The 14,318-nt window shown below is 34.8% G+C and overlaps 1 protein-coding gene across 1 annotated transcript; it reads right to left on the minus strand.

Moving 5' to 3' along the window:
* Positions 1-428: 428 nt before the first annotated feature.
* Positions 429-14,063, minus strand: MGP3 (male gametophyte defective 3). Its single transcript, XM_088213124.1, has 19 exons — positions 12,948-14,063; positions 11,261-11,491; positions 11,033-11,166; positions 10,861-10,927; positions 10,675-10,733; positions 8,732-8,849; positions 8,445-8,558; positions 8,090-8,221; positions 7,585-8,001; positions 6,632-6,682; positions 6,463-6,533; positions 3,612-3,696; positions 3,213-3,365; positions 2,994-3,068; positions 2,426-2,515; positions 2,259-2,306; positions 1,842-1,956; positions 1,632-1,735; positions 429-1,238 (listed from the first exon to the last, which is right to left on the minus strand). The coding sequence occupies exons 1-19, from the start codon at positions 13,764-13,766 to the stop codon at positions 1,128-1,130; spliced, it is 2,994 nt and encodes a 997-aa protein (XP_088069250.1). The 5' UTR covers positions 13,767-14,063; the 3' UTR covers positions 429-1,127.
* Positions 14,064-14,318: the final 255 nt, after the last annotated feature.

Consider the following 14,318-nt stretch of genomic DNA (forward strand, 5'->3'; position numbering starts at 1 on the left):
ATACATAAATTAATAATTTAACTATATAAACAATTAAATCATCCTATCATTTCAAACAAAATAACTGTCATTGTTATACATTAATATGCTATAACTTCGTAATTGTTATCCTGTGAAACCTTGCCGTACATGAATCACTCATAAAAAAAAATCAACCAAAAACATCATAAGAAGAGTATGGACTTCAAGTGTATTGAATAATCAGGGTATCATAACTCAGAAAAAGGAAAAAGGTCCAGAGAGTTCTTTATATCCTAATTTCCACATTACCAACCACAGCATAATATTAGCCTGCAACTGCAAATACATCTGCGGAAGACATTTCCTGTCACAATCAAGAAATATATGCTCGACTGTAAATGAGTGTGACATGGTGTTATCAATAAGATGAAATGGAGATTAAACTCTCTAGTATTCTAACACGAATATCACGGCAATTATTCCTCTATACAATCATAGGAACTTTATGACCCGTTTAACTTACAAGTCAATTTAGTTGTTTAAATGACAACTTCAATGTAAAAAATGCTATTGATACCCAATCATACAAAATAATTATTACATAAAAGGCAATCAAAGGGCATAAAAACACTAATCCTAAGCCAACTTCTGTAATCTTCCAACCTTTCGTAAAACTTATTGGGAGTTAGCAACTACTGCTCTCATCATGTCCAAAGAATTGGGGGCTTTCTATGGCACCTGAAGCTCCAATCTTGATCCTGTTCAAATCACTGGATCTACCCCTTGCTGAAGCTTTAATTTCCTACTTTACATAGAATGTAAAAAAAACAGCTTCCGATTGATGAATACTTGCCTGTTGCATCATCTTATTTTCCTTATTACCTTTTCGATGAGCCAATAAAGAGTACACAGCTCAATCAAGTGCAGGGCAAAACTTTTTGGGAAGAACCCTGGTTTGGTAAAATCTTGTCTTCTCATATATACAGTATCCAAACGACAATACGAGCAGCCACAACTGGAATTCTTGTAATTCTCCCAGTTTAGTGCAAGGGGCCAGTCGCCTTTGCAATCTCATGCCCACGAGTGAAAGAAACAACTTTCATCACATTTTTCTGTGGATGGTATCATTGTCGAATAAAATATCCAAGAGAAGCATGAGGTTCAGACTAGTTGAAGAAATAGGGAGATTCCAGAACTTCCCTGAGGTCAAAGTCTCCTCTCTCTGGTAAAGGCGGAAACTTTAGCTTAGGGAAAGATTTTTGAAAGCTCTCCAGCAACTGCAAGCACAAATTCGACAGTCAACCAATCACAAGTACAAAAATATCATAGCGAAGCATATACAAATATCTGGCTCAGAATTTCTTAATAGATGTCATTGTATCCCAATAAACTTCTGAACGAGCCCAAGTGAAAAAGGTGAAAGACTCCAGCCTTGTTCTGGAGGGGGGCAACATACTAGCTTCAACCCCAAAAAAAAAAAAAGCTCAAGGAATTTCCCTACTGATCTGTACTTATCTTAACAAAGTAGTTTATCCCTCTAATATGCTATTACTAACCACAATTCAGTAGATCAATCGAGCCTGCCAACAAGGACCAATTCTTACCACCTCTCTGTATAATTGAAAAGGAAATAAAACATACAGTGCAGTATAGAAGAAACAATACTTTACATTTTCCAATATCGGTGCCTCGTAGAGTTCAACAAACTTTTCTCTGAGTATTCTATTCATTTCGTCAACATCACATGCATGTGTCCAATATGAATCATGCACTCCTGTAAATCAGACATTGACATGAAATAGTAAGAGCATATACAAGTACGTGAAAAACATATATCTACATATAATATTGCAAAATACTCAATCACGGCAAGTACAAACCTGCGAAGTTCAAGCCTGCTTTTTTGCAAGCAACAGCAGTCATCATCATGTGGGAACCATCAAGGGAATGTACAAAATTTGGGGGGAAAGCTGTTCTCTGCCGCTTAACCATGATCTATAAAAAACAAAAAGTAAAAATAACAAGGGGATACTTTTCCAGTCTAGAAAAAGTGACAACTCAAGTTGCTTGATGCATATGAGTAAGAGAAAATCAACAAATGGTCAGAGAAATATGAATCAATGAGTCAGTCACTACTTGGAAATTACACCAAAGATCATGACTGAAAGGAGTTTTGCCCAGAATCTTTCTCCTTGTACAGAGAAAAAGATGATGTAAAGCACTCATAATACTTAGCTTTAACTTTAGTTCTTACAGTTGTATAATGACTAAAATTGGAGAAGGAAAAGAAAATTCACCTTGTCAGTTTCTCGCTGTAGTGTTAACACCTGAAGGGAAGTTTTAATCTGCATCCAATTAACATAAAACATTTTAATGACATTCCAAAAAGGACTAGTCCTCTGAAATGGAAGCACATTTAAAACAGTAGTCATTTCAAAATTGCACCAAGATTCTTAGAAATTACAAGATGCCTTCCTAGTTGCCGGTAAGGTTGTACAACAGGAAGTCCAAGAGGAGTAATCCAACACACAGCTTTGTTCTCAGAAGCAATCACCTGATCATATTGGAGTTTAGCGTTAGGTTTTTACAGAAAACTTATACGTCAAAGATAACACAGAGATAAGGCTTGCCAACGCATCAGTGAAATGAAGCAAAAAGACTTTCAAATCAGATTGTGAAAAAAATATTAAGACATCCGATGCACCAATAATCTGAATGCAAAACCATGAATTAGTGACAAACAAATTGCAATAGCAGAAAGTCCCTAACATTACATCTATGTAGGTCACCCTGAAGCTCCAACATCAAATATCATATTATGATGTTAACATCATTGTTGAAGTACACTTAAATTAATTGAAATCTAATAACATGGATAACCCTGATTCCTGCATGTCCATCACCCAAAAACCACACTTAACACCATAGAACATGCTCACCTTTCTAAGGTATTCTGGACACAATAAAAAGAAAAAACAATGTCAACTATTCTGGACAAAATAAAAAGAAAAACCAATGTCAATGGGACACACCTTTGCACATTCACCAAGCCAACTCATGATACTTCTTGCAGCTTCAAACATCTCACCCAAGGCAGTCAAGGTGGTCTGCTCATGCAACAAAACAATCAATTAACTAACCTTCCACGCACACCCAGAGACGCTGATACGTGATCAGCACATAAATGTGCCTGCGAACCCGTGCTTATACACTCACAAGCACACAGACGACAGAAAATGCTTGAATCTTACTTTTGCAGCATAGCAAGACGCAGCAAACAGCTCTGTATCATCTGCAATGGCACAGCGCTCTTTTAACCTCCTCTTGATTTGATCACGGGCACCAATATATGTGACACCATATACTGATGTCATCACTGTCTGCTTTACCAATTTCCGATCCACCTAATGATTTTTGGTTAACGGAGATCAATTTTTAGAAACAAAATATATTCAAATGCATGATTCTGAGTGATGGAAAACCAGCCACATTTTTTTTTGAGCACATTTGGAAAAAAAAAAAAAATCAAAGTCAGCCACATTCGGTAAGACAAAAATCATCAATAAAGTTATTTGTTACACTACTCAGTTGTAGGTTTGTATATTAGATTGATACAAGCCAACATAATAAGCAGAAGAGAAAATACAAACCTGATTGATCAAATGCTTGGCATGTAATGCATTTGGATTAGTTGCAGGATCCTTTTCTGCATCTCTCCGCATGATTTCAAGAACTCTGCACAGAGCAAGATTATGTAATACCAGTATTATTGCTTGAAGCACAAAAACCATTTTATAATTACATTACATAGCAGGACTTGTTAGATTGATATTAAAACATAATGTATAAAGGCTTTGACAATTTAAAGGCTAAGCTACTAAGACCATGTTTAGTTGTAAAAAAACTGTTTTAAGTTCTAATTGATATATTTGTACACAGAAATCTAGGAAGTTTGAAAATAAAAATGAGGTTTGAAAATGATAGTGAAATTTTGGCAAAAGTTTGGAAAGATAAAAATGAAGTACTAAGACCATGTTTTAAGTTCTAACTGATACATTTGTACACAGAAATCTAGGAAGTTAGTGAAAATAAAAAAGAGGTTTGAAAATGATGGTGAAAATTTGGCAAAAGCTTGGAAAGATAATTACTATTTTTCAACTTATATCATATTTTAACTGCCACCTTTCAAATTTTATATACTTTTATGCATATTTTTATTGGATAACAAAAAGCTAGATGAACTAGTTACACAAGCTTCCTACACACTAAACAACTAAAGGTTCCACCGATGCAGTTATAGATACTAACTAAAAAGAATATATAGGATCAAATTCCATTGTAGACAGGCCCCAAGATTGGTGGTACATGCAAAATAGATCATGTAACCAATCTCCTATTGACTCATTAACTAAACAAGAATATCAGCATCACCAAAAATTGGCTAGCTGCCAACAAATGATTTGGTGCTGGAAAATTATCCACCAGAAGTGATGGAAAAAATGAGAAATTAAAAAATGGATCCATAGAAGTTCCAGAAGTTGAATCATCATTAGGTTAAAAGCCTTGCTAATAGGACTAATCTCATAATAGTCTATTTCAATGGAAACTTATTAATTTGAAGAATAACAAAACAGAAAATAAGGTGTTCAACAGAACAGGTCAAATGCATTGTCCTTTATGCAGATCAATCTGTAAGCAACTTGAGATCATAGTTATAGGTATTTTTTCAGCAAAAACAAAATTAGAAGTGATTCTCAAACTTAGTTGATTTAACTAGTATGAGTTTGAACTGTGTAAGCTCACTCTCTTCACCTCTTACAAATTATGTGGAATAGTTACACACAGTGAATTGGAACGCTTGAGTGTCTAATCTTTCCACATTGAAGATTTAGATTTCAGAGTTGCTAGTAGTTTCTATGATTTTACAGTGAATTTTGATTCAAAGTTAATCTTTGCGTCATGTGTTTGATTCTTTTAAATGGAGGTGTTAAATCTATTTGCACAAATTGCTAGATCATTAATTTTATTTTTAAAAATAAAATAGTATGGTATGATTCAATTCACATGCACTAAGGAGGTGCAAACCCATGTGTAAAATTATTTAGATATCGCTCAAAATGTCAATAAAATTCCCAAAGTCCTCAGAATGAATAGAGACACATAATCAAAAACATTATGGTCTGGATCCTTGCACATAAAAATCTAGCAACAAATTTAGATGCCCAAAAGGTTCCATGACGAATTACCATTTACATTTCTCTTATTAATAAAGCTTATTTATCTATGCACCAAAAAAATTACAACTTATAAGGAAACATTAGCACAAAAAGGTCAATGGAAGTGGAAGTGGAACTGGAAGTTCCAGCAGCCCACAAGGCAGAAGAGATGAAAATCTCTAGAGTAGAATGATACACCCACTCAACTCCAAACAAAGAAAGCACTAGTTTACAAAGTGCCAGCCTTAGAAAAATAATAAATATATTAACAAGACTCCAACGAAGAGCTTTCCATATACATAAAAAGTTACATAAGAACGTCAGCCAAAATATCAACAAGGTTCATTTTGGGGGGTCTCCTGAGCTAATTTTTAAAGAGATAGGACACTTATCCTACATTATTTGTTTTCTTTTCTACCGATGTTGGAGGATTCCTCATCCTCCATTTATGTACTTTCTCTTTCTAAAATTATTATTCTCTTACAACATATATATACAGTTATATCAACAAGGTAACCTGAATCTTCCCTATCACAAGAAAAATGACTCTTGAATGAAGTACATAAGCTCAGAAGAATCTTTGTCCTATAAAACAAGTGCAGATACCTTCAAAAACTCTTCTATTTCTCCCTTCTAGACAACTAGAAAATAGCTAAGGGTTGAGGACAAGGGATGAATCTTCCAATCTTTGCCTGTCCTAAAGCCACCACACTCCTTGAGCTTATATCCATTGATCCAAAAAACCAGCAAACTAAGATTAAGAAGATTTGAGGGCCAAATCCAACTGCCCCCTGTATATGTTATTACATCATTGAATAACAGTGCATATCATAACATGATAGTCAGTGCAAAATTCCTCAATAAACAATCTAAAACACATTTTAGCGGTCTATTTAATGAGTTTTATCCTAGCACCTTATGGATATCGAAATATGATTTTTATTTTATGAGGCTAAATATTCCAAAATTCCGTGCTTTCAGCGAACATTTCACAATTATCTTTTACTCTCTTGGCAGATTGCCAAAGGGAAGATGCACTTATCCTATTTCTAGTACCAGAGGTTTCTTTTCTTGGAAATAAATTCTATTCCCAAGCCATGAGATACTCAGAAAGTAGTATCTGTAAAATCTTTAAACAAATCCTTCTTAAACTCATTCCATCTCGCTCCTTTATGCAGAATGGTTTAGCTCCACACCTTGCCACCATTCTCTGATATACAGACACACAAATGATACATATATATATATATATAGAGAGAGAGAGAGAGGGAGAGAGAGAAATTACCGAGCAGCAATTCCTGAATAAACATCGGCAGGTTTCTCTCCTGCTACAAGGTTCACTGCAGCAGCTCCCAACTAAAGAACAAAGCAGTTCAGTCAAAAGGCAGAGAAAAAAAGGTAAGAAAAGGTTCCAGAATAACATTAGGCAGCATTTCAGAAGAAAAAAAATTTACCTTGTCTCTCCCAAGGGCAGCATAATGTTGTAAGCCATTACACGAACCATCCTTGCAAATAATACGACAAAAAAGCTTTTTACTAAAAAGCAGGAAGTAGAGCAAGAAATCATAAGACCAACTATTCCAGAACTAAAAAATCATGATATCTTAACAGAATGGATCAGATCTGATCAGTCAACTTCCATCAGATCTTAGCAAATATTCCCCTTGAAAAAGAGCACATAGAGAATACTACCTCTGTTGCCTCTTAATATGGACCATAATATATCATATGCTGGCAAGTGGCAGAAATAGCATCAGATGATCCAACTCAGGGACACCTTACAGTACAAATACATTAAGGCTATTCCGTCAAAGGGAAAATAAGATTTCAAACATAAATTAATCTTCAACCTCCTGCTTACCATTTGTTTCGGGAAAAGCTGGACTTTTTTCCAATAAATTTTAAAGGTAAATTATTATTAAAAAAAACCTAGTTAAAACTAGGCCCACAGTTTTTGGAAAAAAGTAACAATTTAATCCTTCCATAAAAGATATACACATCAATTAAGTCCAACTTTTTAATAGATGTTAAATGATAATATAATATTTATCACAGTGATAGTTATGTGATTGTTAAATAATAAAAACATAAACTTCATAAGAAATTCTGCTTTTAAAAAACAGGGGAAGAGTTATGGTTTTAGCTAATATGATAACAAAAAAAATCTATAGGAATGTAAAAGGAACATAGAGTGTGTGTAGAACCTATTATAATTTCAAAAGTTTTGCAAGCATAAAATAATGAAAAGACTAGATTTTTATTTTTTAAAAGTTGTAGATATGTTTGTAATCATATACAAACCTTAAGGACTTCTAAGTAATTTACTTATTTTAAAATTAGTGTCAGCTGAAAAATTGCAAATTTTATTTAAGAGAAAATGCATTTAATCTCACTGAGAAAAAGATACCTGGTGGACAGGCATATGAGAAATAGTAGTCTCTGGTGAGGAGCTTCTCAATGCTTCTGCAAGATTAATACACGCTGCCAGGCATTGAAAAGGATCCTCTGCTTCCAACCACCACCGTTCACCTTCAAGAGGTCTGTCTGCAGAATCAAAGATGTCATCCAGATGATTTTCAGTAAATCTTATTCGATCCTCATAGGATAACTTGTCCACACCACCAGCAAATAAATTTGCCAAATGTATCTTCAGCCAGCACAATCCTGACTTTCCAAGAGGTCTTCCCTCAGCAAATTCTAGGATGCCTCGGCAGAGATCAGAGCCTAGATGATTAAGATATGGGTGCATGGGGTATGCACGCCCTCGGAAATCAAGGTTGTGCGGGTAATAAAAACCTTCCTCGTCCATCATTTTTCGAGCCACCTGCTCCTCAACAGCAAAAAATTAATCATCTATCTGAAAGAGGATGAAGTAGTGTTGACTAGATCTAATTAAAAAAAAAGCCTCTTACAGAAAGTTTCAGTTCTATATCACACCGCTGTGAGTGCCTCTCACTATTTTCCTTTTTGGCAGCCTTAACTTTCCATTTCCATTTCCGAATTTCTGTTCCATCTTCAGTATCAGGTTCCTCAGGCAGAGAGACCTAGCAAAGATGGAGATGAAAAAAAAAAAAAAGAAAAAGGATTAAGTATGAATGATATAAACATAAAGCCAGCACCACTCAACAGAAAAAGTAAAGAACAGAGACAAACAAACAAAGAATATTTTCTTCGATCCAAAAGAACAAGGAGAAAATGGACATAAAGAATAGTTTCTTTCATCAGAAAGAGCAAAGCGCTCAAACAAGAAGAAAGTGGAGAGCTCACATCTTCACGATTAACCAAGCCAGCAATACAACCTCCATTAGCCCATATTCTGTCAATGACACCTAGAACTCTCTTGTTTACCCTCCATTTGGTGTTTCCCAATGTATCCAAGGCCTGGTTAACAAAATAGCAACAGGATCATTGGCAGAAAAGATAGTTGAAAATTATTTTCCAACAACAAATGTATATGAACACAACATTCCTCATCAATATAATTATTTCAAACATGAAGAATTGGTAAGTGATCACATTGAGACTATATTTAACAAATCAATAGGGTTTCAGACCTCAAAAACTGGCTCTAATTGTGTTTTTGGAGTTCTTTTAACTGCTTCACGTTGTTGTTTTGCTCCATGCGTTCGCATGACATATGAGGGTAAAAACAAGTACGCACCTCGATCATACCTGTAAAATATTTCCAAGCTTAGATGTAAGAAAAAGGTTTAGAGAAACATCATGAAGTTTGGGATTGTCTCGATTAGTGTCATGTACGGTTAGTTGAGACAACTTTCACCATGCACTTTATGTCTATAGAAAATAGACCTTTTTCAAATTTTAAAATTACTTTTACTAAGAATACAAATGTATTGCATGTGAAAAAGTACATTCAATTTTGGATGTATCAGTTAACACTAATACTTTTAGTTTGAGATAATTTTCACCCTAGACTTTATACATGTAGCAAATAAACCCCCTACCGAAATTTAAACATTAATTTTTAGATGTATACAAATATATTGCATGTGAAAAGTACCTTCAAGGGTAAAAGGATAATTTCCACAACACCAAAGGCAATAAATATTGTTACAAAATTCTCAAATCCCATTATCTATCTCTTCTTTCCCAAAAAATCCCAAATCGCCCTCCCTTTCCTTTTCTTTAAATTAAAAAATAGAGAGGAAAAAGAGAGAATGCATTAATAGGTTGCCATGTGGCTGCCGCACAAATCTCCCTTTCTTACCTGAAAAATGTCAAATATTCATCCACTTTTGTTTGTTTAATTAATCCCTCTTCTCTCTTTCTTTTTTTGTTTTAGCCTTCTTGGTGCAAAGAATGAAAGCTAAGAGACTTCAAGGAAACTATGAAGACTGGGAGATTTTTGAAGAATGATTGATCCTTTTTTCTTTTTCTTTTTTTTGAAATAGAAGAATGATCAATCTATAGAGATCTTTGGATTCTTTAAGAAATAATTATTACTAAATCTAGATAAAATACCACTTTTATTCAAAAGTATTCTGTTCACATGCAACATTATTTTTTTTTCTGAAAAATATAAAAAATAATGTTGCATGTGCAACATTATGTATTCACATTAAATTTCAAGAACTCATATGGTTTGAACTTATGATAGTTCATACTTGTTTTTTTTTTTTTTTAATTTAGTCTGTGTGGTCCAATTTTAAAGTTTAGTCTCTGTGGTCTAATTATCTATCATTTTATGTAAAATCATTACTTTCTAAAAGTAATTTGTAAGTATTTGGATTTAAAAACACAAACATATGGAAATTCAAGGCTAATCCAATCAAAATTAAAAAAAAAAAACATAAAATTATAAAATAATAACTGTAGAAACTAATTACTTTAGGAAAATGAAAAAAAAAAAAATACAAACCACATGTACTGAATTGTCACAGAAAAATCATAAAATTTAAATTGCACTAAAACCAAATCACAGGGGACGAAATTGTAGTTTTTCCTTACATATTAATCTTTTGCAAATATTCAATTTGCAGCAGAGTTACATGTCCTAGTTATGAAACGTCTATATTAAAAGAACTGTGTTAATTGAGAAAATTCCAAATGCAAATTTATAAAATGTCTAATTAGAAGTAGGGCGTGTTATATTGAGATTATTTGGAAAGCATATACCGATATTTGTAACTTTTCCAACAAAAAAGGAAACATAGATAACTCATAGAATTATGAATGCAATGTGATGCAAGTTCATGGAGTATATACATAGTGACTATGATGGACACAATTCATATAAAAAGAAAAAGAAAACAACATAAATTTCCTTTGTGATTCTTTAACAATCCAATATGTCAAAAGTTAAATGCAATCTGCTCCAAGATTTTTTTTTAGAAGAACAAGAGAAACATAGCATAATTCACTGCTTACCAAGTTGATGGCATGCATGTGTACCAATCTGATCCATAAATTAAAATAGCAAAGAACCTAATATAGTTAGAAAACTGGAATGTATAAACATAAAACATTAACGCCATACCCTGTCCAGCTTAGAGGAGGCACTAGCATTGGCATGTAAGGAATGACCATGTGTCGAGCCTGTTTAAACAAACTGAGATTAGCAAGATCCTTACACCTCAGATATCTCCATGTATGCGGCAGGTGGGCAATAGACCATTCAACTTGAAACTATGTGGACTATATGTTTAAAAGGTGTTCTGATTACCGTTTTTTCAAGCCCTTTCAGAACAAGAGGGTCACATTCAATGACACCATATCTCCTGCTGCCTTTCCTGCAGAAAGACATCAACATGTATATGTATTTATTAGAATAATGGGGAGAGGAGACGCAGACAAAGAGTCAACCTGGTTAAGTTAAATAGAGATGATTTTCATACTGAGCTTCTTTCGTGACAGTTTTAAGAGTGTGTACAAAGGCAGGCCTAATATCAGGCGGATCGCCACCTAACTGATCAACAGGAGGTTGAATATAGGCTGTTTCAGTCAACAGCTTAATTAAATAGCAGCCGACCTGGGAATACCAGTACAAAGATATAGTATCATGATTAACACAGGAAAAAGAAGAAGAAAAAACCTTACTATCTACAACACCAAAAAAATCCAACCTTGACATGGACTTCTTGACCCCATGGCTTTGAATCATCATGTCCCTTCACTATTTCTCTTACTTGTTGCACCTTTTGCTTTTTCATCAGTTGAGTAACCTTCTTCCTCAGCCTTTCCTGCTCTTTAATCATATTGCCTTGATCACTGTTTACCGGTTCAGATTCACCTTCAAGTTTTTTCTGTGTTGCCATCTTCTTCTTTGTCTTGTCCAAAAACTTATGAATTCTGGCCTGAGCAACATACAGAATAGTTCATGTAAGTTCTCACCAACATGGAACAGTTGACTTCTACCCCTTTGGTACAGTAATCAATTCCAGATACTACATCTATAACAAGTATGTTCTCGCAACCCTCACTAACCATCAAACAATACAATATAGGTGACTGATTTTGAAAACCAAAGGACATATGGTATTTTGTCAATATGGTCAGCTTAAGTATATAAGCCAAGTTTTGAAGTCCCAGCCTTCAGGACCAACTTTTAGGAAATAAAGATGGGCAAAATGTTTCAACAGGCAAGATCTTGATCAAGGAAGGAAAGCTAACATTCACAGGGAAATCAGCAGAAGAGAGTTATTTTTTCAGAAAGCTAATCACAAAGGAATTCCCCTTTTTCAATTTAAGTAGGACGAAGAAATTTGATCTTAATCAGGAAAAGCCTGCCCAAGTACCAAACATAATGGTGCAGGAGAGACTTTTTTCTTGAGAAGTGTGGAGAACAGACTTTCACAAATAAAGCTGACTTTCTAGAAAAACATACTTTCTTTCTTCCCAGTTGCCTGCAAATTGAATAAATCACTATAAAAAAAATACCAATATATGCATGCAATCCTTTCCTAAAGCATTGCTTTTCAACCATTAACAGAAGTGAATCACTCTACATTCGACATGCATGACATAGCAACTAACTTACTTTTTGAAAGGGTGCAAAACTGATTCTGAAAGGTGACTGATAATAAACGTAACTATAAATTTTAGATTTAACTCTCCAAACCTATTCTCAACGAGAAATATATAGGTCATACATCTGTAAGTAATAAATATATAAGGTATTGCTGAAATTTCCAAAAAATAAATGTACCTATGAAAACACCAAATAAGACACAAAGAATGAATAAACTCCAACTGCTTTACTAAATGCAAATACTTACAAAAAGATGATTTCTGAGATACAAGTTACTTACTAGAATCAAAGAAATAATAATTAGACAGATAACAAACACAAAAAGGCAGTAGCTGTAAAATAGTTAAAATTTTACGCCATTCAAAACTAAATGGGAAGGATAAATTTTGCAGGAGAACAAAACAAGAGGGGCAGCACTCGGGATTTCCTAAAGATTACAGACCTCGATGAACAGAAATAAGGAGAAAAGATATCATCCTTGTTTAGTAAACGCAAATGGTATCACTTACAGAATATACAATTATAAAATCAAATTTGAATATAAGTCTGCAGTAAAATGTTTTATATGCCACCTAATAAGTTGTAGTACAATGTAATACAGTATATACTGAGAAACTTAAGACAGTAGCATGTTTTATTATGATCTGCTTATAAGAATGCAATAAATTCCCTAAATTCGTTTCTGATGTTTCTAAACAAAGTTAATCCTACACTGAAGCTCACTAAAGCGACCAAAATACTGGAAAGAAAGCAAAAACATGAAGGAGTACAAGCTTACGAACCTCATGCTCGATGGCTTCACCTATCTGGCAAGCTGCTTGGACGACCCTAACACTGCCGATTCCTCCAGTGTTCGTCATCAACAGCCCCATCAACTTATGCATGGTAATAACCGCCATCATATCTGAAGGTAATTGCTCGAAATACGGTGCATGGGGCGGCTTAACCTTCTTATCCTTGATTGATTCTTGCTCTGCGGCAATGGCATCACGCAGAGGCTCAAACCAACCAAGGAACAAGGATTTCATATAAGGCAAATTGGGTGCAAGCTTTTGCTCACACATGTCCTCTAGGAGCTCCTGATACTCCTTTGCTGCCTCTTCCCATGCCTCAGTCTCCATCTTTATCTGCCTCTTCTTTAGAACATTATATTTTGCTATCCCCATACCGGCCACCATTTTTTTCGGCTGCTTCAAGTAAGATTCCATCTTATTCTTCTCTTCTTTGCTAATTTCTTCTTGGACTTCTTCGGATCCCGTGAAGTCCTCTTCAGGGTCCGTTGAAACTATTGCCTCTGCAACACTCGCGTAGCCATTGACTTTGTTGATTGACCCAGATATACCAAAAGCGCTATTACACTGGACAAAATTCAATATCCCCAGTTTGCTACTCTGCGGGGATAATAAGCTGATTCGGCGGAAACCCGCGGCAGAAAACGAAGAATTTGCCCAGGTCTGGGTTTCGGAAGGTTTGATTTCCTCGAGAAGTTTGCATCTTTGAGATATTTTGCTCGAGGTAGAAGCAGCAGATAAGCAAGAGCATGACTCTGAGGAAATTCTAATCTTCCTCGAAGAAGCTTGCTTTGCAAAGTTCCTCCACATTTTCAGCTAATGGCGTCTGGTTAACTGATAAAGCAGAACATAGAAGCCAAATTCGGGCTGATCAGGTAAGTTGAAGGTAAGGACAAGGAGAATTTCCTCCCCAGGATATTCTAAGAAACTACAGATACAGAAAGGAAATTCAGATAGGCAAAGAAATGTTCAACCGAAAAAAATACAGAAGAGAGAAACGCAGTGAGAGTGTTAATGGGGGATCAAGAAATCCCAAGGTACAGACATGAAATGGAGAATGGGATTCAAGGTGTAGCCGCCTTTAAACCCTTCTAAAACCTATGTTCACTCAACTCTCTTTTTAGACGTTTTTTCTTTTTTCTTTTTTTGGGAAGCGGAGTCGATCCGATGGGTTCGGTTCGGGTTCGGGTAAACCATTTTTCAGTGAGCATTTCTATGGATTTTCAGAGGCTCGCCGGCTTCGTGATGTCTTGCAGGGCCGTGGCCCATTTCTCTTTCTATTTCTTTTAATTTTTAAAAAATAAATTATAAGCTATTATTTGAATTTTCATTCCAGAAATCCATCATTAGGATGGGAAGTTT

Source organism: Carica papaya, chromosome 2 (assembly GCF_054855325.1).
Source record: "Carica papaya isolate Zhongbai chromosome 2, ASM5485532v1, whole genome shotgun sequence".
In the NCBI taxonomy this organism is placed as follows: domain Eukaryota; kingdom Viridiplantae; phylum Streptophyta; class Magnoliopsida; order Brassicales; family Caricaceae; genus Carica; species Carica papaya.